Below are 26,268 nucleotides of genomic sequence, written 5' to 3' on the forward strand. Positions count from 1 at the left end.
CTTAAAGAAAAGTGTGGCTGATGAGATGTTGAGAATATTGCTTTCTAGGCGAAATAAAGGGGCACAATATACTGTAAAATATGTGGTAAAATATGCTATGTAATTCTTATTCTGTGACCAGGGATGCAAAGTGACAATCTGATGGGGGACAAACAGAATGGGCCAAAAGGCTTTACATTTATAGTGAGGGGACAACAGGTGGTTCTGAGACGAAGAGAAAGATGGGAACAGGGTAGAAAAGGCCTCCAACAAGGGGAAAAGGCAACAAACCAACAAGCCATCTACTACATGGCTTGGGATGACATAAGAGGAAACAATAACCATGGCACATCAGCTGCCATGCATCTGAGAAGGAGGTACGCCTTGCTGGAATATAGAGGAGTAAGATTTAGTGAAAACTCAGGGTCTTTCCTAATAGTCTGGCTCTGTTTGATGGTGTACTTTCTCCCACTTTGAACCTGTATTTGTACATATTTTATTACCCATTGTGGAGGGCCATCCATGAAAGCAAATACTGAAGGGTTTTGAGGCGCCTGTAGAGATGATGATTGAGTCTGATCCAATGTCTGTGGGTGGTTTGAGGTATAATTAATAGACTGGAAGCTGATATTTACTTGGCTGGTGCAGGTTTCTCCATGATAGCTGTCTGCATACTTGATGAGGTTTTGATTAGGCTCACCACAACGTATGAACCCTCAAAAAACCCAGGGCCCAAGAGAAAAAGAGTGAAAATTAATTGAATGCCAACTTAACATTCAATGATGAGCAATCGACCACTATGAAAGGCCCTTGGAATGATGGAAGATGCAGCATTTTCTACCCTTTTTTAAACCCCCATCTTGATTTTCTTTGCTAAAAATTCCTCTTCCCCACAGTTCAATCAACATTACTATCCAACTTTGGCTGTGATGGTGAGAGCATATTTAGGATCTGTAGGGTCCTCATCTGCAGTGGGGAGACTATTCTCCGCCTCTACAGAATCAGATGTATGTAGAAGTAACCAGGGCCACTTCTTTCCTTTGAAAATTTCCCACTGTCTCTTCTTTTATTGTTATATTCTCACTCCTTATACTTGACAACAAGAAGTGGTGTGACTGCACTTGGTCTTTGATATAAGAGGCACAAGCTGATTCCTGAATCAAAGTTCAAAATCTTGACACCAGGAAAAAAAAATAGTCACTTGATGGCAAGTGACATGATGCAGCTTTGGTTTCTGCTCCAGAGCTACTCCAGCGCTGCTCCAAGTCTGCTCCACCAGCACTTGTAGAGCTTGCAGGACTGCACCAGAGCACTCAATGTGGCACAGTCAGCTGATCCTAATTTTTTCCCAGGAACAGCTGATGCTCATCATAAGAGCAGTAGGCATTGACTGAGCCTGGGCCAAAGCTGAGCATTGGCTGAGCCTGGGCTACAGCTGAGCATTGGATATTCCAAGCCTGATACAAATCCAAGTGTCAGCTGGACCAAGAATATTCCAAATCTGAGCATCAGCTTAGCCAACAATGGTCCAAAGCTGAGCATCATCTTGGAAAAGGCTTGTGCAGAGCTTAGGATCAGCTGGGACAATACTGTTCCAAAGATTAACACCAGCTGGCCCAAAACTTTTCAAAAGCTGAGCATCAGCTGAGCCAATGCTGGTACAAAGCTGAGCATTGGCTGAGCCAAGGCTGTCCTATAGCTGAGTATCAGATTTTTTGAGACTATTAAAAAGATTGATATCACCTGAGCCAAGGCTGTTCCACAGCTGAGCATCAGCTGAGCCAAGGCTGGTCCACAGCTGAGCATCAGCTGAGCCAAGGCTGGTCCACAGCTGAGCATCAGCTGAGCCAAGGCTGGTCCACAGCTGAGCATCAGCTGAGCCAAGGCTGGTCCACAGCTGAGCATCAGCTGAGCCAAGGCTGGTCCACAGCTGAGCATCAGCTGAGCCAAGGCTGGTCCACAGCTGAGCATCAGCTGAGCCAAGGCTGGTCCACAGCTGAGCATCAGCTGAGCCAAGGCTGGTCCACAGCTGAGCATCAGCTGAGCCAAGGCTGGTCCACAGCTGAGCATCAGCTGAGCCAAGGCTGGTCCACAGCTGAGCATCAGCTGAGCCAAGGCTGGTTCACAGCTGAGCATCAGCTGAGCCAAGGCTGGTCCACAGCTGAGCATCAGCTGAGCCAAGGCTGGTCCACAGCTGAGCATCAGCTGAGCCAAGGCTGGTCCACAGCTGAGCATCAGCTGAGAAAGGTTGGTCCACAGCTCAGCATCAGCTGAGCCAAGGCTGGTCTACAGATGAGCATAAGCTGTTACAGGAGTAGTCAGACTCAGAATCTGAGCATTGGCTGGGCCAAGATTTATCCAAAGCTTAAAATCAGCTGAGCCAATACTGGTCCAAAGCTGAGCATTGGCTGAGCCAATGATAGTCCTATTATGAGTCTAAGATGAGCCATGAGTGGAATAAAGCTGAAACGCAGCTGGGCCAGGACTGGTTCTGATCTGGGCAACAAAGCTGAGCATGAGCTGGGCAACAAAGCTGAGCATATACTTGGAGCTAAAGCTGAGTATCAGCTGACCAGAAATGGGAATCAGTGGTGCCCAGTGAAAACTGAGGATCTCCTGTGGAAATTCTGAAAGTGGTTAGATGGTGGGTAGATGGTGGGTAGATGATGGGTAGATGGTGGGTAGATGGTGGGTAGATGGTGGGTAGCCTGCTGGAGCTGGCATGATGTCACTTGTCATCAAGTGACTATTTTTTTTCCCTGGTGTGAACTTCAACAAAATAATGGGTTTCCCTTGAAGCTGATTTTGAAATCAGTCATCAAAACCATCACCTGCAGATTTAACTTATCATGAGAAATCTACAAGGTTTTGGTGGGAATCTCCCCTTTGGAAGCAATTCATCATGCATAAACCTTACTGAAGGTTACATGAGCAGACAAAATCAGCAGAGGATTTTTTCCAACGTGAACCCCCCTAATAAAATCACTGGAATCAATTAAGATATTTCACTAAAAAAAAGTACTGAAAAACCACAAAGATGTAGATTTACCACATCCTAGAACCTAGAAAGAATATACAATTTGTTGAATATGTGGCAATGGAAACCGGGCTTCCCCCTGGCTCATGCAAGAAAGGTGCACTATTATGAAAGTTTTTCCCTCTGAGAGGGGTTTGCGAAGCAACCAGCCAAAAGCTGCATGTGCGCGCAAGAGGGCTGGGACTTGTGTGTTAGTTCAAGTAGCTCTAGCCTCCCTCCAAAACCCGCGACCAGGCACAAGCTTAACTAAGCCCCTCCCCTGCCTGAGGCTTTGCTGAAGGGAATTATGACTAATCTGCAATTCTTGCATGAGAGATCCGGATAATTTACCATGCTCATGGTTATATTCCTCATAGCTCTGCCCTTTCTCAACCCTTCCTCACAAGACCCATGTTAGCTGAATGGCATTAGGGGGATTCAAAATTGATCCAGGAAATGTTCCAGGTCAGAATTCCAGGAAAAATAAATCACTGCCAAATAGAATTTCCTGGAGGTTCTACATTGAAACCCCCCAAAAGGGAAATTTTCCTGGATTTGAATCCAGAAGCATGCTTCCTGGAACTAATCCAATAGTTCATTGTGTTTTGTCCATGCCTCCGGGGTCCCAAATGGAAAACTCTCTCTTGTACCTTCCCCCCCCCCCCCCCACAGAACCACAAGCACATCCCATTGGACTGTCTAGTGGTGCAAATTCTTTTTAAGTAACAGTTTTCACACGCTCCGGATCCAAAACTCCCCAAGAAATGCCTTCATCCTTTTGTGGAATTTCCTGGGACACCAATGCCATCAATGGTCAACCTAGCAGCATCACAATCCTTCTGGATTGGCTCACTGCATACAACAACTATATTGCTCAATGGTGTAATACACCTGTAAGGTATCACCTCTGTGCTGAAATCCTGGCTGTTATGAGTCATCATTACATAAATCATTGCACTACATGTGGTGAGGTGGGTGATACCAGCTTTGACCATCAATGCTAAGATTTCATTTGCTAGGGTGGACTTGGTTGATCCGGTCTTGGTATCACCGCGCCATTGTTTGTAGTTGCCTTCAACAGCAAGCCAGTCAAGGAGGATGCAAATGCTACAGTCTTGGCCATCCTCACCATCTTTTTCCCGTGCTACAGGAGGCTTCTTCTTCTTGGGTTGGCTGGTGGTGCTGATCAGTGTTGCGGCCGTTGCAGATGGAGGATTGTTCTTCTTCTTAGGTGGCATGGTATTGTGTGAAGTTGTTTGCTAGCAAAGATGTGGGGACAGGTGCAGAAAAAAGACAGGGTAGGGGGAAGAGCCGGGGGACCGGTGTTCAAGAAAGAAGTCAAAGTTATGTCTTTGTGCGCTTAATAATTTCCTGATCTCCTGTTGTCCTGGAGGACCTGGAAGGGCATAGGAAGAAGGAGCGCAGGTCCGCAGGAAGTGTTCCAGGTCAATTTTCTTTCCTGGAAAATCCGACCTGGAACACTTCCTGGATAAATTTTGAATCCCCCTATTGCTCTCAAAAAATTTTTATCATGTATTTTATATTCCTTGTATCTAGCTCATCTATCTGTAAAATAAATATTTAAAAAAACAGAATAAAAATCAAAATAATTGTGATGTCAAGCACATCACTCCATTTCATTTGGTATTTCCATACTGCACTGACCCAACCCCAAGAGACACACATGCTTTTATAACATTGTATCAGTGAATGGACCTTGAGATGACGGCACACAGGCAATTATTTTCTGATCTGGTGAAAAGTCCAAGAATTTTGAGGAAATGATTGTTTCAAAAAAATAAAAGGAGGGTGAAGATGCAGGCGGGGGAGGTTGAAATTATATCTGAAGGAGGGGAAGATGCAGGCGTACCATCCACCAAAAACTTAGAAGGTTTGGGATGGACAGGGTTATCTTCTGGTGGATCAAATGAAAACACCACCAAAACCAAAATATCTCTCATGCAAGAATTGCAGATTGGTCATAAGTCCCTCCAATCAGACCAGGCAGGCCTGCGGGTACATGTGAACCCCATTTACCCGAGGAACGGGTGTCTGCCCGGCCGGGTACCCTGCTCGGGTTCCACTGCCACAGGGTTGACCTCGAAAGCAAGCTCAACTCGAGCTGCTGCCAAAATGGATTTTAACAATCATAACGAGCAGGAACAACTGAAACTCATACACAACCAAGGCCTCATGATCCCCAATTGAAAACTCGACTATCCTACGGAATCTTGCGACTGCGAGCACTCTCTAACCACTTGAAGACCTTAGTATCTTTCACTAACAATTTTATTTTCTTTGAAAGTCCAGGATGTTGGTATAGTTTTAGCGTGATAGCCACCAGACCTGAAGCCTCGACAATACATAGCAGGATAAGCCAATCATTGGGATTTGCCCGAGCAACCACGAATTGATTGTGGCCAATTTGGCCGACTTTTGTGGCCGTGAGCTTTACATATTGTATTTTGCACCATTTACACATCATCGCCCTTGGCCCGACGATATTCAAACAGATTACAGTTTCGAAACCCTCCCAGGACGACCTTTTTCCAGTGGAGACTTAACACAAGTGTTTCAAAATCAGCTCCATAGCCATTTTACATGCCGATCCAGAACCCAGAGAAGCGTAGAGTTTCTTAGTTCAAACTTACTTGTGAAGACCAAGAATGTTTGAACCCCCAACTAATACTTATAAATATGTCTATTGAGCAGGGTTACTGGTGCCTTACACTTTTCTTCTACTGATCCGTACTTGAGCAGGATTGCGGAGGTGACGTTCATGGCACTCCTCAATGCACCCTCAATCCAACCTCCCTCGAAAGTTATCGAATCACCGTTGAGTAGAACTCCGGAGTGTTCTTTGCCTTCCAGTAATGTTTGAAAGTCATAAAACGCATCGGCAATGAGCTGCGCCTGTCCTGGCCTGGCTAGGGTGAATGCCCCAAGGATTGTTGGCTGAAGCTGCCAGTGGATTACACGTATGTCATTTTCTTCGACGGGTGTTAAGTGTTCCGCATAATCGCTAAACTCCGAGTGGCGCATGATCTCATGGATCTGATTTTGTAGAATGCAATACAGTTCCATATCGTTCTTAACTGTCATAATCTGATCAGAAAGATCTCCCCAAGCATACGTAAGTAAAACCATTCCATAATCAGGATGACCATAGTCCAACGTGTAGAGCTGTGACGCTTTTGTATCTGAAAGTATGACTCTGGGATAGTTTTCTTTATTTTTCTGGTTCCAGAACTTCTTCACTCTGGCAAACACTTTGGTTGAGGAAATCATGCTAATGTTGTTCACCGCGGTGCTGGCAGCTTTCGACAGAAGTTTGCTGTGATAACTACTGAGATATCTCATCATCACGTTGGCAGAGCGGGTAGTAGTGCCAACGATAACTAGGTCGTAAACATCCTCATTTGTAACGCCATGATGAGTTTCTCCGACGGTTACAGCGGGAGCACCGTTGATAGTACGAGAAGAAATCACCTCGCCAATGGTGTCGACTTTAACCGTTGCCCCCAGACCAGCGGCTTTCGAGCAGATTGCCTTGACCAGGTCTTGTATGGGTGCGGGGACCGGTCGACCATTTTTTATCTTTGCAAAAGTTGCTTGATCGCTCTCGAGTCCATTGACCACTAAGCGAGCGATGTACGTGAAATCTCTGTCAAAGACAGGTTCGTATCCTCCACAGCCTATCCCTAGGCTCCCAAACATTTCAAAGTCATTTTCTTTCCATACTTGATGCCCAGGGACATCCCACTCGTGTTCCGGTCCAAAAATCCGATGAAGTCCTCCTGAAAAACTGAAATTTTTGAACGAGTCTAAGTATTTCTGCCACAGAGGGGCTGCTGTGAGTCTTACTTCTTGGTCGTTGGATTGAAGCAACGCTCTCAAGCCATTTAGAGATTTAAAAATTTCTACTCCATTCTCTCCTAATCCATTCTTGACAAAACTTTCCCAACCCGCATGCACCTTTTCGAAACCGTCGGGAGCCGCATTGAGATTCTTCCAGTAAGTATCTTGACCTCTATAAGAAATAAACGTCGGGACCCTCCCGGGGTCGGGGAAATCCGAAATAAAGCAGTAACCGAATTCCTTGGCATAATAGAGTAACAGTCCGCTTGAAGTTGGGAATCGCATAGCACCCATTTCGGCAATATTGAAGCCATCGTCAAATTTTTCTGATCGTGCTCTTCCGCCCACCTCTGATCTTGCCTCTAGGAGTGTCACGTGGGCGCCGGCCTTGACCAGCTCCAGTGCGGCTATCGCGTTCGATATTCCTGCACCAATCAAACAGATTTTGAGATTATTTTGGACAGCGCCAAGTGGTCGGTCAATTCCCTGATTCCACTCGGGATATAATATGTTTGGGGTATCAATGAAAGCTTGAGGAACAGTCTGAAGGATTTCAGCCATGATTTTTGGCAGGCAGTTGTTGATGGAGTTCATCGCGCAAAGTACTTCACAAGTCCAGGGTGTGTTAGGGTCTGCAATTCGAGATTAGCTCAGGCGCCCAAAGTTATTATGATGGGAAAATGCGCAAGGGTAGAAGGATTTTTAAGTACTTGTCAAAGCACCTGTTGACATGAGATTTGCTAGCCTTTCCCCCAAGGTTGATGTGCAAGAAGATTTAGTTCTGAATTGAAAGTCAAGGCTGGTCGGCAATCATCCGGTTAAGTGTTCCGGAACTTGCGAGCCTTTCGACTAAGGAAAGCACTATCGCTGATCTTGATCTACGTCGGAAAGCTCCGTATTGGCCAATACTTTTTTGTCTTTCGGCCCTTCAGCTGCTATAATGATATGGATTAATGGAGATTTACATCCTATGCCGGTCAACGGCTGGAAAACTAGTAGCCACGGCAGGAAGTCTGTTGCTGTGTAAAACAAACTGGCCAACAATTAAATGCTAGAAACAAATCCGCAGTACAGTAACTCCAGCCTAACCAGGTTATGTACGAAAAAAACGCACTCAAACAAACCAGGGTGCATAACAAACCTTTGGAGCATCGAAGCTCAGCAATTTCAATATTTGATGAGGAGAAAACTCGCCACACGCTCGCCATCATTAGTGCAGATCCACACATGTGGCAAGTTCATGGCGTTTCCGTCTAATCAATGGCCAATCAAGTTTTAGGACCAACCTCCGAGAAAGGTGAAACTTGAGTCAAACGCCCACAAGCACATGGCGGCTTTTAATATTAAAATGCTGATCTAGGGTCTTCCGTCAACACGCTACTCTCTACCCGGGCCGGACGAGCGACTCGTGGCACGCGTGGGCTTAAGATCCATCAACAAACCAAACTCGTTTGTAGACTCTATTCACAGTCAAAGGCGTATTTACTCTGGAATACTATATGAGTATACATAGATGACTTCTCAACCGAGATCTAGGGAGTTTAGGGCTGCATAGGTATTTATGTCTCCCTTTAACAATGTACACTTTTTGAGTCTATGAAAAGTTGTAAACCGTCATTTGCAGGGCGCGGGGCAGATAAGCCATAACTTTAAGCATATAGGGGGGTTCACAATAGGATAAAAATAAAACTTTAGAGCTAATTTTAAGGCCTTTATGAACAACTTTTAAAAAATAAAGATGTTGCTCTGATTCTCAGGGGATACCCAGTCCTGTACACCTTGCCAGATTTTTAAAAATTTGTTGATAAAGACCTTAAAATTGACTCTAAAATTTTACTTTTATCCTATTATGAACCCCCCTATTCTAATTCTGACTTAGTTAAGTTTGAGGCCTATAAAACTTAAAACAATGTAACAAATCAATGTTTGATATTTTTCAGATTCCACTTTAAAAATTCAAAGTAGGCCAGTTTCCAATTACACAAGGAATTTCATGATGCTACTTCTTTAACAGTCTTTTAACCTCTACTTCCTTTTATGTGTTAGCCTGTTTATTGATTGTTCTAGAAGATTTATAGGCTGTGAGTTTACCTTTGATTGGATGGAGCTTCTTCCTCGTGGGAACATCTTTGTTAGTATCGACATCTGGCATCATATATGTATGTAAATAAGCTTCTATCGGCGGCTTTCCGCATGTGACCGCTGTGATGCGCGACGTGTCCAACCAACGTGCCATGATTCGATAGGTTCTGGCTGGCGGCTGGTAGTGTACCACTTCAAGTTCCGGGACATTTTTTGGCCAGCCCATTCTCGTGTTCCAACGACCTGCCCTATTTACACATCATTCATCGTGCTCATCGAGTCAACCTCCTCCCAGCCAATTGTTTGATAAGCTGATCTGACCACTCCCCTCGCCTGATCGCAAGGTCCCTCTGATAAACATTGATTGGCTGGATTAGAATCATGGCAAATTAATTTTAAAAGAAGAGAAGGCAAGGAGTGGCCAAATCAATAACAAGTGACGGAAGAGTGATGTGACACTGATCAGGGAAGCCATTGGACTCTGCGGAGCGTCCGTCTTCAGGCCGTCTGTGGCCTTTTGTGTAAGATTGAGAAGTCTGATCTTGTACTGCAAACACTTGATAAAACCAGTAGTAGTAATAACTGATGAGTAAAAACAAAAATCAGAGACAGACAGATGATAAGATGACGGTACACTTGAGACAGAAACTCTAGATCTCCCCCTGAGTACCTTGCGTGATATTGATGTGAAGTACTGATTGAGTATTGATCGTTCGGCTCGAGTTGATAGTTTGATCCTTGGTTCTTGAGTGTTGTTTGAGCTTCGAAAATTGTTGGTCCTGCCCGCGAGTTGTTCCAGCGCACTCAGTCCAGAGAACTCCTTTCTAGAATGTCATGGAAGTTTATGCAACTGTGTAATGCATGTGACATTTCAATCCAACATTTTGGCATGAGCACCGTCGGGAACGAAGGGTCAAATAAACTCGTACAACCGGCGATGCACTGGACCAGCTAGTTCCTCTGAGTCTCGGCATGTTGGCCTATTTTGCGTCCTGGGTGGAGGACCGGTTGCACAAATTTATTCGATAACTGCTCGGTCCGGACAACCATGACCGGTCATTCCCCGCCGGCGCAGAGGCAAACAAGCTGTGTCCACTTTTTAAGTATCCAGTGCTTCTGATAAGGTTCTTGTTTTCCGAGTTGCCTTTGCAGTTCATGTTGCAACAGTCATCACGGGTAATAATCACGGACCAATTGCCTCAAGATCCCTCAAGAGTATGTCCCGGGATCAGTGCGAACCGACGAGCGTGCAGCAACGCAGAGTCATCAAGTCAGAATTATCTAAGTTCTTCCTGGGCGCCAAGCGGCCGCCTCCGCCCCTCCTTCGCGTGCGGGGGCTACGATCACAGAAGGGACTTAGAGTTGGAGTCGACTCCGATGAGACCAGTCGGATCTTGGTCTCGACTCTCAATTACGCACACTTTGCACAGAGATTATCTCCACTGAAACATGTCAGTGTCAGAGGAAAGGTAACTTTTTTTTTCTCGCGAGTAGTTTGCAGCCTCACCCTTAACTATTATCTGTATACCGACTTCTTGAATAGTTTCCTCGGCGCTGGAAAATGAAAAGCTCGGCGAGGCGGCCACACCTTTTCCGTAGGCACCATGATTTGTTCATACATAGCTTCTGACTTGAAACGCTGACCACTGCTTGTTTTTACTGAATGCCAAAGGTTTTACCGAAGTTCGTATGGAGTGGAGACCTTGATGGTACATCCTAGAGTCAAGAATAGCTCGGAAGCACAAGGTGGGGTAAAATTAAAAGCCAAGCTGAATTAAAGAAGATTTTCTGGAGTGGTATTGATCAGCGCTACTCATCAAAGACTGCGACGATGGCACGTTAGTCTTACTCAATATTGATGGACAAGGAGAATTGTGGGCACATAAACTCTCGCAGTTCGAATCAAATCCATTCAAGTTCACCGAGCACAGGGTGTTCTATTCCGAGAAGTAATTCTCTGCACACTTGTGCAAGCGGAGAGCTTCAACTTTCTCTGATCACCACTTCGGCGTCTGTGATACCTATGTACATACTATATTGTCAAGAAATTTTGTATGTACATACATAGACTGCGTCTTGTCTCGGCGGAAAGGGCATTTCATGAAACTTCTTCATGTTGATCAAAGTCGCTGCCCGATGCATGCATACAGGCCGGTGGCGGTAGCAAACTCTCCCTTGAAACGGTCTCCACAATTTCCAGCTTGACAACTTGGAGTAGCTTGGAGTTAATCTTAGCTTCCACTTTCCCCCAGGCTCGTCTTTTCCCCCATTACAAGTTTCTCCAACCGGCTCATTCCGATTGCACGGATCCAGGGCAACAACTGGAGATCATTACCTGGAAGACAATATGGCCGGGATGATCAGTGCCTTTGTCGAATTACCAGGAGCTAGCAACCATGAGGACTTCAAATTCCCCTGGAGCCTGGACGAAATCAATCACTTGGTATCAGATCGGAAGGCCAATAGGCAAGAAAAGAAGAAAAGCCAGGCCGTTCAGAGTCAATTCTCAGAGTCTGATTCGCGTGAGCATTACGGAAAGCGGACCGCACCTGGACCTTCTTTAGCACCAGATCCTCAATCAAAGTATTACCCGCAAGCTTCTCGGCCATCTGCTACCACCCCCAATCCTGGCGGCCCGACTCAAGAGCCAAATATCAGTTTAAAAAAGTCTTTAAAATACGTCACGGGTTTGGTTAAACAAAAGATTGTTTGCTTGGAAGAAAAGGCGGCTTTACTCAGCTACAATGAAAGCCCGAATGTGGTCGCTCCAATCAAAACATTACCGACCTCCCCTTCCGATCCGATGCAAAGGAAAAAAACCTCCGAGAGAAGGACAGAGGAAGATATCAACTTCGCCGAAGAGGATATGCTGGAAAGCAAAGCTAACTACAGCTACCAAAAAAGCCAAAAGTTAGAAATGCGTTCAGAGCTCTACGAGAACCACAAAGCGTATCCAAGTGCCCAAGGCTCATCAACGTTCCCGCCGGGTTACTACCAGACTTGGGCTGAGATTCCTGCTCAAGAGGGCGACGGTACTCCCAGAATTAAACAGGCACAAAGATCTGTCGAGATGAACAAAGGTAAACGCAAGGACGACACCAGGAAAAAGCAGCCCAAGCAAGATAAAGGTGAAAAATCAAGCTCGAATATGGCCGGAGGCCTGAGGAAAAAGGTTGAGGACCCTGTCAAGATGGAAGAGCGACCGTCCACCGGGAGTAGTAAAAAGGTTCAGGCTCCAGAATCAAAAAGCAAAACCACCTCTTTGGGAGCTAACGACTTGCAGATCCATGATGATGAAAATTTACTATCTACACTCAAACGGTTCAAGACAATATTCTTGGTGGACGATAGTGCATCGATGGCAACTAACGGACATTGGGAGGAGGCTGTAAGAGTGTTAGTCGAGTTAGCCAAAGAGGCCTCACAACACGACACAGGTGAGTCTTTCCATCTTCTTGAAAAATCAACCAAACCATTTTTTTTTTGACATCAAATCTCTCTACTTCAAAGATGGGCTTGACTTACAATTTCTAAAGTTAGTTCATGTCTACATACATCTATGCGTATATCAGGACAATTAAACAACCTGACATATGACTCAAAAAATGTGTTTATTAGTTCGGAATCTCACTTCAAAAATATCAAAGCTTCTTCGCTCCTCCGCAAATTCAAGACAATCCAGCCCACAGGAGATAGTACTCCCACCGAAACCAAGGTGGAAGAGATTCTCCGACCTTAGTAAGTAATTCATATGCCAATTATCTTTTGTCTGTCACTGATCTTGTTTCTGACAATTTTTAAAAACAAAAGTATTGAGACACTAGAGATCCAAAAAGCAAGGCATCAGCCACTTTCAAAACCACTGAACCTAGTCATCATCACTGATGGAATTCCAGATGACATTGATAGTTTCATTTCAATCATAAGTCATGTCTCTTCAAAACTAGATGATGGTCATTTCCCACTCAATCAGATTGGGATACAATTTCTTCAGATTGGAACTGAAAAGTATGTGCAATCACTCATCTATCTCTGGCAATATTCCAGGGTTTAATAAAGCTGAAAACATGATTTTCAACTTCCTCAGACGTGTCAGCTGGGTTTTGAAAATTCTGGATAACCATTTGCAGAAAAGATATGGCATCTCTAGGGATATGATAGTAGGTCTTCCAATTCTTCAAAGGCTGTAGATCATGTAGAAAGCTTGACTAATCTTTTGAACTTGGCTTCTAAAGGATACTACTCAATTCACTGGGGTGATAGATGAAGCCTTCATTGTTAAATGTCTTCTGGGAGGAATCAACCGTGTAAGAATGTATTTGCACTCTACCAAAGAATCTTTTCAATTTCCCAAATTAACATCCATGATTCTCTAATTTTGTCCTTATTGCACATGAAGCGAGTTGATCGGATCCAGTATACTTCAACCTAGGGCACACCAAGGCCCTGTTTGTTGCATGGTAAATATGTGTCATACATGTTGTGTTTCATGTGACATTTGAACATTTTCCCTGCAAAACAAGGGAGTTGACCAAAATATCACATGAGTAGGGTTTGAACCAGGATATGAATGGACACTACTGGATTCACAATCCCAATCACTTATCCAGAAAAAAAGACCTCTTTGGACTGGGTTGATTCCTACCCTTGGGGAAAACAGGCTATTATTATCATTATTATTTATCTTATATATGCCTGTTTCCCAGACATGAAAAAGTGATTTTTGCTTTCTTTGAATGAATTATCAGATATTGGGTTTTTTGATGATTACTTTGAGTTTGACATGTTTGCTTCCAGTGAATTAGTAGAGTCTTGTTGGGATTGTATGCTCTTTTTTCTCCACAGGGTTGAGTATAAGCAAGCTTATTGCATCATCCTTACATTTGAACATGTAGTCTGTTTCCCAATATTCTTCATTCATGTCTTATTCATCTATGGTATATTTTAAGAAATCCTTGAAGGTTTTCAATTATCTATTGTCTGTTTTTATATCTATGTTCCTGAGCAATCTCTTGGAAGATACCTGCCAAACAAGAAATATATTTCCCAATTGCTGGAATTCAAGCTTGATTTTATCAAGATATGTATGACAGAGAGCCAAATTGAGATATGTATCAAGAATTTCTTTTTCAACAAAGATGAAAAAGATCTAAAATATCCATCTTTTTGTGCCAGAAAATGCTGCTAAGCTGGTTGCATGATATTAGACACCCAAACAAGCCCATTTATTTCACCCCTGCTTAAATCACAGGGTTCATAATGTCAGCAGTGGGCTACTCCAGAGTGATCAAAATCTGCTTGATGGAGGTTGACTGGGATCTTCCAGTGGCTTGCAAGTCGTAGACGGGTTTTGACTGAATCCAAGAAGTTCACACCCAACTGTTGATAAGTTTTGAGAAGTTCAGGCTTGAGAGTCCAGACAGTCATACATAGATATGTGGTGGTCAAGCAAGCTGGAAGTAGTGATATGTAGATATATCTTCAAGCTCAAGAGGAATGAGTAAATAAAGTGAGTTTATTATTTCCGTCTCTTCTGAAATTCTGGGGAACAATAGAATCCAAGGAGTACAACTTATATATCCAGCTTTTTGATGTTGACTAGATACAAGCATATACAAGCTATGTCAATAATAAAATCAAAAAGTGTGAAATGAATGTGAAACATGTGACAGTTGCAGTTGGTGTAGCAAAACAGTAAGTTGGCAAGTTAAGGGGTAACTGTGTTTTGCTTGCCAGCTGACACATAACATGACCCTTTAAGTTTCACTGCAAAAGAAAAATGTATCAATATGTCATATTTGAAATGTGCAATACTGTGCCGTGAATCATGTTATTCCCACCTGAAAATTTCTGCACAGTTGCTGTGCAATGTGCACTGTGTGTTGAAGCTGCACTGGAATAAAATATGAACACTATCTGAGTAAATAACATCATAAGATTCACCAGAGCTGCTGCACGTCAACTGCACACAATTGAGGAAGTTTTTTTTTTCAGTTTTTGGCACTTGTTTTACTGAAATAAAATCTTGCAGTGGGTTTCACTGCATGAAGTGTGTGTCAAAGGCACCCACTTAACTGTGGTGGGTGCAGGTACCTACCAACACGTGGGTACCAAATAACAGGTCCACACAGTCTATCCCACATTTTTCCTCCATCTTTTCCATTCATCAGCACCACAGTGCACATATTACACCATAAATGAAAAAGATACTAGAGATGGCAATTGGTGTCAGAATTCTGGCCACCTTGTCCGCTCACATTTTTCCTGTCTGACCAAGTGGTCTTTTATTGTCCTGTCCTGTCTGGACATGTGGCCTTTTTCCTGTCCTGTCTGACCAAGTGGTCAAATCCTGTCCTGTCCTGTTTGACCAAGTGGTCCATCTGTCCTGTCCCCTGTTCCTGTCCCCTGTTCCTGTCCCCTGTCCCCTGTTCCTGTCCCCTGTCCCCTGTTCCTGTCCCCTATCCTGTCCCCTGTTATTGTGGTTAGGCTCCCCTTTGGATATTGCTGGGGGTCTCTCTAGTTGTCTGGTTAAAGTCTGCTCCTCGGACATGAACTAAAAATTATCGAGTCTGAGCACCTTTCATCTGGAACCATCCTGGTCCTATCTTGATCACTACAAGATTGTCCTCCTTTCATCACCACTTTCTCTTGAGCTGAAATCTTGACAATTGGGCACCCGGAACACATTGGTGGGTGGACAATTGCCCCAGAACCTGTTGGATTGCAAGCAATGATAAGCATGTATTCATGACCATGTGTGTATGCCACCTGCATCTCTTTTTGTGGCGTCCTGCAGACTTGCGATGTGCAAAGAGGGCTATACAATGATATCCTTGCAGTCAGATTTCCAAGATTTTCCTGGCCCACACATCCCATTTTTTATTCTGTTGTTTGTCAAATCTTGGTATAAAAGCAGGCTGGTCTGTGAGAGGGGATGGGAGGTGTGCATGGTATCTGATTCCACTACATGCCTCCCTCCTTCCCCCAGAGCAGGAAAACACTTGGCACATTTTGCCGGCCGGAGGGCATGACTTACAAGAAATGTGTCCCCTGCAGGACGGGAGGAATAGGAGCTTTGGTGAGGGTTTTTCAATGTATCCAGCATCACTTGCTCAGTTCTTGATGAATTGTGCTCTATTTTTGGTTTCTGGGATCTTGCAAGCCATCTGGATCTATGGAAAATATTTTCCAAGCTAAACCAATCTACTCAAAGAACAAGGAAGCATAAAAGATGATCTTAAGTTCTGGCAACAAAGGGTAGTTACGTTACGTTGCGTTATCCGCGCAATTTTGGTAACGTAACTACCCCCGTTATCCGGGTCCCCCGTTACTTTACTAGTAACGGGGTCATTTCAGGCCCCGCGCGTAACGTAACAGGCCTGATTTTTGAGGCCCGTTATCGCGTTATCCCCCGGATAACGCAATAACGGACCATTTAAGGCTTTTTAGCCTCATTTTTTGCCTGTTCTCAAGGGCTCTGCGCGCCCGGATAACGCAACAAGTATAAAAAAAGCCGGCTCAACGTGTTGCGATAACGTAATCACACTGCCGTTACGCGTAACGCGTAGATAACGACAAAAATTTCGTTACGTTACCGTTATCTACGCGTTACGCGTAGCGTAACTACCCTTTGTTGGTTCTGGTCTGTGGAGAGAAGGAGAGAATATGGGCTCTGGGGTTCTGGATCCTAAGATGGTAGATTGCAGGATGAGAAGACAGTCTGGATCTTGTTGGAATTTCACGGGTTTCTCTCCTTTCTCTCCCCTTTTCCATGCCTGTAACTCCTTCCTCTCCTTCCAGATGCATATGCATCTTCACCTTCTGTCCCACAGCTTGTCCCCATTCCCCAATAGCTTATATGTCCCAGATAGATTAGAAATGAAGATCATCAGCTCTCTGCGCGCTGTTCCCTGAGACCCAGTGAGTCTCCTGTAGTGAGAAGCCTTGTTCCTTCTCACAGCTAGCAGTTTAGACCCTCTTTCTGGGTCTCTGGTCCATCCTCCTGCCCCCCAAGCCTTTTTCCTCCAGTGCTCTTTCCTCCTCCTTCCAATTTGGAGGCCACAATCTCAACACAATTAACAGTCTTGCGTTCTGCACTTGAAACCATGTTCTCTCAAATTCTCTCAAATTCTCTCAAACAGTCTCTCAACAACGACCAGGTTCCATCATCCTCTCTCCATTCCACACCAACACCCTCTTCCTCTTGCACTTGATCTTGTTTTTGCATCAAGCCTCAACAATGACATCAAGGAAATTTCCCCTGTACCTTGAAAAGCACAATTAGAAACTGTGGTCTTTCCTCATGAAGTCAAGGCTAGATCAAATTGGTGCGCTTACCAGCTGAAGGCGACAAACCAAACAAAAAGAATGTGTACATTGAACTCAATAGGCTTGCTTACCACAAAATCGTTGAACACCTCAATGACAACAGCCTGACCTATGTCTCTCAAATGCTCCCAGATCAGAGCTCTTTCAACAGGTTTGCCGTCTGGATGATCCTCAAGCAAAAGTATAGCGGTGACAATCATGTTGCCAGGGATCTTGCACTGAAAACCTTTCTTGATATCAAATATAAATCCCCTCCGGCCACCTTCATAGCCAAGATTTGAGCTGCCAATCATTGCCTGGCCTCTGCCAAAGTTGGACTCAGCAAGCAAAGAAAAATGGCTCTCATCCTTTGCAAGCTTCTATTGGCCAAATACAAGTTGTTCCATGATGTAGTCAATGTTGCATTTCCAAACAACACAGTACCTCTTCTCCTTAATCAACTCAAGAAACATGTTGCTCAAAATCAACTCAATCAATTGTTGGGAATCACTCAAGCCACGTTCCTCACCACCAACAAGAAGTATTACATGTGCCCCCACTGCAAGAGGGGCTTCAACATCTGTTCCCATTGTGACAAGGCTGGCCATAGAGAATTGCTCTGCTATGAGAAACACCCTGAACGCCAACCACCAAACGTGACTGACTCTTCTTCCTCCAAGCCATCAAATTCAAAGTCAAAGGTGGCTGCTCAAGCTCACATGGCCTTCACCAACATCACTCACGGCTTCACCAACAAACAAATCAAGTCTGAGAAGAATTTTCAAGAGATGTTGGCCAACCCCAAGTTCAAAAAACTGCGTCTCCATGATCACCTCTAAGCTTCAGTTTGGGGGGGGGGGGGGGTGTTGGAATTTCATGGGTCTCTCTCCTTTCTCTCCCCTTTTCCATGTCTGTCACTCCTTCCTCTCCTTCCAGATGCATATGAATCTTCACCTTCTGTCCCACAGCTTGTCCCCATCCCCCAATAGCTTATATATCCCGGATAGATTATAAATGAAGATCATCAGCTCTCTGCGTGCTGTTCCCTGAACCCAGTGAGTCTCCTGTTGTGAGAAGCTTTCAGACTTGGTGATGCCAAGAGCTACGCTCCTCTAGCTACACCGGGTGATGATTGATAAAAAAGGTAACTTGGAAGGGTTTTGGGTTTTTATTTCAAAGAAATCAATATAAAGAATAATAAAAAGAGGGGCCCAACGTAGCGGGGGTGGTTTGGATCCCTCGGAATACACTGGGGCCTGCTATGCAGGTGTGGTTGAATCCCAGGAAGATAATGAAGGCAGCAAAGACAAAACGGAGGGGTCTAGTACTTACTATTTATAGATCCTTCCAATTATTGGAGCGCTGCGTATTGAGATGACGGGACAAGGCTTGAGTACTGAACAGTATCGGACAACAAAGCTGGCTTTTCTGAAGGAAGAGCCAGTCAAAGGTGGTCAGATCAATGTTTGGGTGTAATCAGCTGAGGAGAGAGAAAATGGAGGAAGAACAGACCTCTTTAAATATTATTTCTCCCTCATGGTAACAGATCCTTCTTCAGTCTAGATAGTTTTGATGGGGCTGTCAATTTCTTCAATTGTATATTACTAGCAAGCTTGGATGGGGCAGTTGGCATTGGGATGATCCTCTTTGGGGAGGATATTCCAGTTGCTAAAGGATATCAGACATGTGACTAGTGTCACTTAAGTCTCTGTGACATTTGTACTGGCGGCTTGCGCACATGGGTATGGATTATTATCCACCCAGACCTGTTCTAATACTGTAACTTCTTTGGTGCTAGCGTAGATGGATTATAATTCATTAAGTGTGCACCTTTCAATAAATATGCTCTATTTTCTTTGTTTTATTATTTATTTATATTATAGGTGACAGTTCACATAAATATCTGTCACCAAACTGTTACTTCTCAGTCACTCATATGTGACATATTAATTTAGTATTATTTATAACTGCTTTTATATGTGTTACACTGGCTTGCGCTGCGTAGTCAGCTGACAGAAGCCTTGTTTCTTTTCACAGCTAGCAGTTTAGACCCTCTTTCTGGGTCTCTGGTCCATCCTCCTGCCCCCAAGCCTTTTTCCTTGGGCGCTCTTTCCTCCTCCATCCTATTCGGAGGCCACAATCTCAGCAGATCTCCAGCCTCTCAAGCCTTGAGCGTGTGGTCCATGACATGCACATGTAAGCTATGTGCATATGAGAGCTGGCACGCTGGAGCCCGCACACAACAGATTGTTAATTTTGGGTCCTGAGGCTGCACAGCAAAACACTCAAGGTGCGGACGGTAGCTGCCCAAACAAAGCCCCAATGGTGGCGGTTGAAAGCGGCCCCATGCCGCAAAGAGAGGGACAAAGAGACAGGGCGGTCCTTGTTGACAGTGGCCCTTGGGTGGGCACCTCCACCTCAATCAAGCACCGGGAAGTGAAGAAGTTTCTGGCCCTCCCAGGGGCTGCGGGCTTTGCACCGCCGGCCGTCCGGCAGACAGCCCCTCTTGCCGCAGCCGCTTGCCAAACCCAGCGCGCCGTTATCTGAGGACATTGGCAGCAATGGCATCAGATGTGTGGGGATGTTGGGCAAGCTCTGGAGGCTTGAGAGGGCGCAAGCCTGGCTGATGGGAAGGGAGGGCATCGGCTGAGAAGCCTCTGGCACAGTGGAGCAGCTGAGAGATGTGTGCGGGGATCGCACAGGTGAGGCAATGCTTGCTCCAGGTCCAATTGTGGTGCTCAAACTTGCATACATCACTGTTTACATGAAATTGTAAAGCCAAGGGTGGCTGGGAGATGTGAGTGTGCATTAAACTTAAAGTGAAATCTCCGAGCCAAAATTACAGTTTATGATATTTTTGTAAAAAATTCTTATGCAATTTTGAAATGCACACTTCAGGAAAGGTGGGCGATCCCCCTGACGATGGCAACCAGCCCGTTGTTCAAGGTACGCTGAAGTCCTCGCGGCACATACTTCAACGTCCCTGAACATCCCCTGCGGCCTTTCCCCGCCCATTATTCTCCATTGCAGGGCTCCTACGGGGCCACGAGGCGCGAACGAGCACGGCATTGGCGAGCGGTGGCGGCCTGCCGCATCCAAGCACCACTCGCACAGGACTACCAAGCACAACGTAACAAGTACAGTTTGATAAGTACAACAACAGCAGGAGCGGCAGCAGCAGCAAGTACAACAAGGATGACGACGACGACGAAGGCGGAGCGGTTGTCAGTCCCAGCGCGGGGCGGGCAAGACGGGTGCTGAGGGGACCGAGGCGCGAGCCAAGGGGGGTAGCGGAGGATCAAGGGGCGGCGCGTTTGGGGGCGATAGCGGCGAGTCTAGCGGCGATAGAGGCGAGGACGGTGGGGGCGTTGCTGGCGACGAAGCCGGCATGGGCGAGCTCGTCGTGGGGGAAGTGGACGTCATCGACGGGGTCGAGGGCGGCATGGAGGAGCCACATCGAGCACTGGTACTCGAGCCAGCAGGCGTCGAGCGTCGCAGGCGAGTCCGCCAGCAGCTCGAGCACCGCTGCCGCCCGCGAGGCCTCCAGCGCCCGCTCGTACATCAGCTGCGTCGCGCTCACCAGCGCCCGTCGGCCCTCGCGGTTCGCCGGATACAGCAGACGTTTGGCGTCTACCGAGGACTTCACGAGCTCTGTCTTGTCGAACACTTCGTTGAACTTGCGCCGCAGCCACTCGATCGCTGCGGGCCATGCAGCTGTCGTCAGTCCGGAGCGGGGGCTCGACTAGAGGGGGGGAGAGAGAGTGTGCGTACCGCAGCCCGTCTCGGGACTCACCACGCCCCCGCCCGGCCCGGCGCCTTTCTTCCAGTCGGCGACGGCCACGGCGTGTCTGATGGCGTGGTCGAGGACGGCGAGGGCGCGGATGAAGAGGACGAGGGCCTCGGCGGCGTGGCCGGCCTTGGCCTGCTTGAGCCGGCGGGCCGAGCACTCCGGGTCGGCGGGGGAGGCGGCGGGGTGGTGGAGGAGATGGAGCTCGGAGAGGATGGAGGAGGCGGACGAGGAGGCGGAGACGGCGGGCAGCGGGTCGGAGGCGGAGACGTGGGCGGTGATAAATGCGCCGACCAGGCCCGCGCTCGGCCCCGACGACGACGGCCCCGCCACAGGCGCGGTCTCCGAGGCCGAGGGCGGCGGGGGCAGGACCGCGGCCAGCTTGGCGTCGGCGAAGCGCAGGATGACGAGCGCCTTGGCGGCGGCCTCTTCGAGCTCGGCGAGCAGCCGACTCTCGACCGCGTCCAGGGCCCCCGCTCCCCCCGTCGACGGGGACAGTGGGCAGCACGGGTCGAGCAGGGCCCGACTGAGCGCGCTGGAGGGGAACATGAACGGCACCCGGGCAGACGGAGGGCGGCCGGGCGACGACGAGGCTGGCGCGGAGGGGGGAAAGAACTTGCCGCCGGGCGCAGGAAGGCTTCCGGGGGCTCCGGCGCCGGAGCTGTCGAAGCTCCGGGGCGAGGAGGCGTAGTTGAAGGCTGAGGAGAGAGAAGAAGGCTGGTGCTGAAGTTGCTGGCCATGGTGTGGGGCGATGTTCATGGGTCGGGAGCCGCTGGGGACAGACGACTGGGGGTGAGGGCGAGGCGGGAAGGAGGAGGGCGTGGGTGGGGAGGCGGACTCGGTTTGGACGCGCCGCGGCGACGAGCTCAGGCCGGCCAGAGTAGGCTTGGTGGCGGCCATGAAGCCGCGGGACATCCGGCGACCCAGACTCAACGGCTTCTGGGTGGGGGCCGACAAGCCTGTGGAGACACACAAGCGTCAACACACGGAGATGGCCAGGAGTCTAGTAGTGTGTGTGGGCGGTGATGAATCTTTTGAGGGTGGCGGCAAGGGACTGACCATCGACCAAGGCGTTGATCTCCACGGCGCCTTTCTCGACGACGACGTACTCGGTGCCCAGTTCGCGGTCCTCATCGTCCTCCTGCTGCTGCTGCTCGGAGGAGGTCCTGAAGGGGAGCGGTGCGCGGGCGTAGTCCTTGGCTTTGACGCTTGGAGCGGGGTTGGAGGAGGAGGGGACGAGGTATTTGGCGGGGAAGCTCGGCTGCCAGGATGTCTTGTCACGACTGGTGGACTGTTGTGGCTGCTGCTGCTGCTGCTGCTGTTGGTGGTGGTGGTGATGAGGGGTGGGGAGGAGGCTAGGAGACGGGGCCAGGAATCCGGGGTGGTGGGACGAGCTGGGCAGCGATTCCGGGTGGGGCTGGGGGATGGGGACGATGAATGCGCCGGGCTCGCCGTCGAAGACGGGGGCTGTTGTTGGCTGTTTCCCCTTGGTGGTGGTGGCTGGGCTTGGCAGGGTGGATGTGGAGGGGGGCCGCGGTTGCTGGTGGTGGAGTGCGGTGCTGTGGAGCGGGGTGAGCTGGGGCTGGAGGGGCAAGGAGGCGGTGGTGGATGGCTGGAGCGGCTGCGGGGAAGGAGAAGAAGAAGAAGAGGTGGTGGTGGTGGTGGTGGTGGGAGGGAGGAGCGGGCCTTGGCTGGAGACTTGGTCGGCCAGGACGAAGAAGTGCTCGAAGCTCGCCCGTTCGGCCGGGTTCCGGCGCAGCAGGCCGAGGATCAGTCTGCGCAGATCGGCGGGCACGGGTTTGTCCGGGGGGAACGCAATCCGGTCCTCGCTCTTCTCGATCTTGCGCAGCAGCTCGACGTGGTTCTGGGCGCGGAAGGGCGGCTTGCCGGTGGCGGTCTCGAACAGGACGGCGCCGACGGACCAGAGATCGGCCTTGGCGTCGTATTTCTCGTAGCGGAGGATCTCGGGGGCCATGTATAATCTGTGGAGGAAATAGTATAAGCAGTGTGTGTGTGTGTGGGTTGGTATAGACCGCTTACGGGGAGCCGCAGAGGGTCTCGGCCAGGCCGGCGTTCGGGGCAAGGACGCGGGCGAAGCCGAAGTCGGCGACGCGCAGGATGGGGATCCCCTGGGGCACGTAGCGCATCGCAGTGGATGGCGGGTCGGGGGGGTCTTCGGAGGGATGGAGGAGCAGGTTCTGGGGCTTGATGTCGCGATGGATGATGGAGTGGGAGCGCAGGAAGCGGAGGGCGTCGGCTGGAAGGGGGTCAGTCAGTGTGTGTGTGTGTGTGTGTTTCTTCTGAGTGAGTGCTTACCCAGCTGGCCGAGGAAGCTGCGGATGATCCATTCGTTGAGGCCGCCGTCGGGGGGGTGTGGGAAGGGGGAGCTGGTTTTTGCGGGGTTCTTGATGTAGAGGGAGAGGTCGCCGAGGGAGGAGAACTGCATGATGAGGAAGATGTGGTGCGTGTCTGCGCGGCAGTCTTCGAGGCCGACGACGTTGGGGTGTCTGATCTTCTTGAGGATGGCGATCTCGTCGTGCAGGTTCTGGAAGAGCTTGGTGGTCAGCTTGGACTTGACGACCGCCTTGACTGCGGCCTCCTGGTGGGTGTTCTGGTTGTGTGCCCGGTAGACGACGGCGAATGAGCCGCGGCCGATCTCCTGGCCGATCGTCCATCCGCCGGGGAGCGTCGTGGGCAGCTCGAGCCTGGCCATTGCGTCGTCGATGGGGTGGATTGGATGGTTGGTGCTCGGTTTCATATGCCCACACTCCCAGGCTCATAACAAACACCCGGGGTCGGAACGGGGACAGACCCCGGCAGATGCGGGGCCCCGGGTAAATATCCCAGGAGAAGTGTTGCTCCATGGCATGGAATTTCACATTGCAATACTGACTATATATTCTTCCAAAAATGCTAGGTTTAGGCGCAGTTGGGTGTGGAATCACACTGAAGGTACCATGGCTGTTTTTTAGGTTTTGAAAAAGGGTGGTTGAAGAAGGACAAAAGTGGTAGCACTAAAAACCTCCACATCCACTGACTTCAAATCCATCAGCTTGTTGATCCAAAGATCAGTGAAAGTGAAGACCTGCGTAGATATGAAGAAATGGGCAAAGGAAGGTGCTGGCACCAGGAAAATAAAATAGTCAGTTGATGACAAGTGACATCACACCAGTAGAGATGGCAAACGGGTACCCGCGCGGCAGTACCCGGCACCCGCCGGCGGGTACTCATCAGGGTCGCGGGTACCGCCGCCGCGGGTGCCAAGTACGGGTACGGGTGTTGGTTTTTGTGTGATTTTTAGGCGGGTACCCGGGTACCGCCGCTTGATACCCGCCAATACTGCTACCTATTTTCCGCTGTGTATGTCCCCGACCCCCTTCTGGACTTGTCTCCTGCAAGTCCTGTGTGATATCCCCGGCTGCAGCGCCACCAGCTCGCCCACCAGCCCGCCAAGAGGGATTCCTCTCGGCGAGCAGGTATACACACACCAGCTTGCCAAGAGTTCGGAGAGCTGGTGTACACACACCAGCTCGCCGAGAGGTCGGAGAGCTGGTCTACACACAACAGCTCGCCAAGAGTTTGGAGAGCTGGTGTACACGCACCATGACCGGCTCGCCAAGAGGGATTCCTCTTGGCGAGCACCGGTATACACACACCAGCTCGCCGAGAGGGATTCCTCTTGGCGAGCACTGGTATACACACACCAGCTCGCCGAGAGGCATTCCTCTTGGCAAGCTGGTGAGAGGGATTCCTCTCGGCAAGCAGGTATACACCCACCAGCTTGCCAAGAGGAATGCCTCTTGGCGAGATGGTGTGTGTATACCAGTGCTTGCCAAGAGGAATCTCTCTTGGCAAGCAGGTATAAATCCTCTCTTGGCGGCAGGTATACTGATACCAGCTCGCAGAAGCCCGAGAGGGATCCCTCTCGGCAAGCAGGCACATATCTACAAAAAACAACTTGGCGGGTACCGCCGGTACCCGCCAGAAAGACCCGGGTACCGCCGCCGCAGGTGCCAAGTATGGGTACGGGTATCTGTTTTGGGTCAAAAAAGCAGGCGGTACCCGGACACGCGGTGGGTACCCGGGTACCAATTGCCATCTCTACACACCAGCTCCAGCCAGCCACCCACCATCTATCTGATATCTATCCACTATTGACCCCAATCTCCCAACCATCTCCTCAACTTCCAAAATTTACCAAGGAGGTCCTGTTCAGTTTTTGATGAGCCCAACTGATCCTCAGTTCTGTCCTTTGGTACCCAGCTCATACTCAGCTTTTTTGCCCAGCTCATACTCAGCTTTTTTGACCAGCTCATACTCAGCTTTTTTGCCCAGCTCATACTCAGCTTTTTCACGCAGCTCACTCTCAGAATTGGAATAAAGCCTTTTGACTAGTCCTTGCCCAGGTGATGCTCAGCTTTGTACTAGTCCGGCGCAGCTGATGCTCAGCTTTGTAGCAGTCCTTGCTCAGCCTTTTCCTAGTCCTGTTCCAGCTGATGCTCAGATTTGACCCAGTACTGGGCCAGCTGGCCAGCTGGTGCTCAGATTGCTGATAATCAGCTGAGTCAGGCCAGAGAAAAAGATGGGAATCAGCTTGGACAGGACCAGAGCTGAAAATTAGCTAGGCTAGGGCCAAAGCTGAGCATCAGCTGAGCCATGGACAAGGCTGAGCATCAGCTGTGCCTGGGCCAAAGATAATCATCAGGTCGCCAGTTCCAAAGCTGAGCATCAGCTGGGCCAGGGGAAAAACTGAGCATCAGCTGGGCCAGGGCCAAAGCTGAGCATCATCTGGTTTTGTAACATTGAGTGCTTTGATCCTGACACCTGTAATGTGAGCCCTAGATGTGCTGGTGGAGAGGAGCAGCATTGGAGCAGTGTTGGAGCTGAAAACAAAGCTGTGTCATGTCACTTGCCATCAAGTGAATACTTTTTTTTCCTGGTGTTGGAGACCAAAAGTAAGTACTTTTTCTGTCCTCATATTCATACTTCAGATTGATAAACTAATGACGCATTGGTTTGTTTTCCGGGTTGAGCTCAACAGTGAATTGTTGACCAACACTCTTCTGAAATTTGTTGTGCAGTGTGATCTACCCTGTGCCATTGTTGAGAAAAAGTTATTTTGAGGTCTTTTTCAGCTTATCAACAAAAGAGCTATGCCAGTACTTACTGCTTGGATATTACTAGGCACCTCTCCAGGGTATACTTTCAACATAAAGAGGCAATGAAACTTGAAAATCTT

General features: G+C 48.4%; 3 protein-coding genes across 3 annotated transcripts; 1 reads left to right on the forward strand and 2 right to left on the reverse strand.

Annotated features, from left to right (window-relative positions):
• Positions 1 to 5,677: 5,677 nt before the first annotated feature.
• On the reverse strand, positions 5,678 to 7,447 carry PtA15_18A388 (uncharacterized protein; the record flags this gene model as incomplete). Its single annotated transcript, XM_053164921.1, has 1 exon — positions 5,678 to 7,447. One exon carries the CDS (start codon positions 7,445 to 7,447, stop codon positions 5,678 to 5,680), a length of 1,770 nt encoding a protein of 589 aa, XP_053028883.1.
• A 3,835-nt stretch (positions 7,448 to 11,282) lies between these two features.
• PtA15_18A389 (uncharacterized protein) lies at positions 11,283 to 13,367 on the forward strand (the record flags this gene model as incomplete). Its single annotated transcript, XM_053164922.1, has 7 exons — positions 11,283 to 12,372; positions 12,446 to 12,470; positions 12,554 to 12,673; positions 12,746 to 12,943; positions 13,023 to 13,095; positions 13,171 to 13,242; positions 13,335 to 13,367. The coding sequence occupies 7 exons, from the start codon at positions 11,283 to 11,285 to the stop codon at positions 13,365 to 13,367; spliced, it is 1,611 nt and encodes a 536-aa protein (XP_053028884.1).
• Positions 13,368 to 20,540: 7,173 nt separating this feature from the next.
• On the reverse strand, positions 20,541 to 23,787 carry PtA15_18A390 (uncharacterized protein; the record flags this gene model as incomplete). The annotated part of the gene is made up of 5 exons (XM_053164924.1): positions 20,541 to 20,941; positions 21,014 to 21,988; positions 22,089 to 23,011; positions 23,070 to 23,286; positions 23,346 to 23,787. 5 exons carry the CDS (start codon positions 23,785 to 23,787, stop codon positions 20,541 to 20,543), a joined length of 2,958 nt encoding a protein of 985 aa, XP_053028885.1.
• Positions 23,788 to 26,268: the final 2,481 nt, after the last annotated feature.

Source organism: Puccinia triticina, chromosome 18A (genome assembly GCF_026914185.1).
Source record: "Puccinia triticina chromosome 18A, complete sequence".
Classification (NCBI taxonomy): domain Eukaryota; kingdom Fungi; phylum Basidiomycota; class Pucciniomycetes; order Pucciniales; family Pucciniaceae; genus Puccinia; species Puccinia triticina.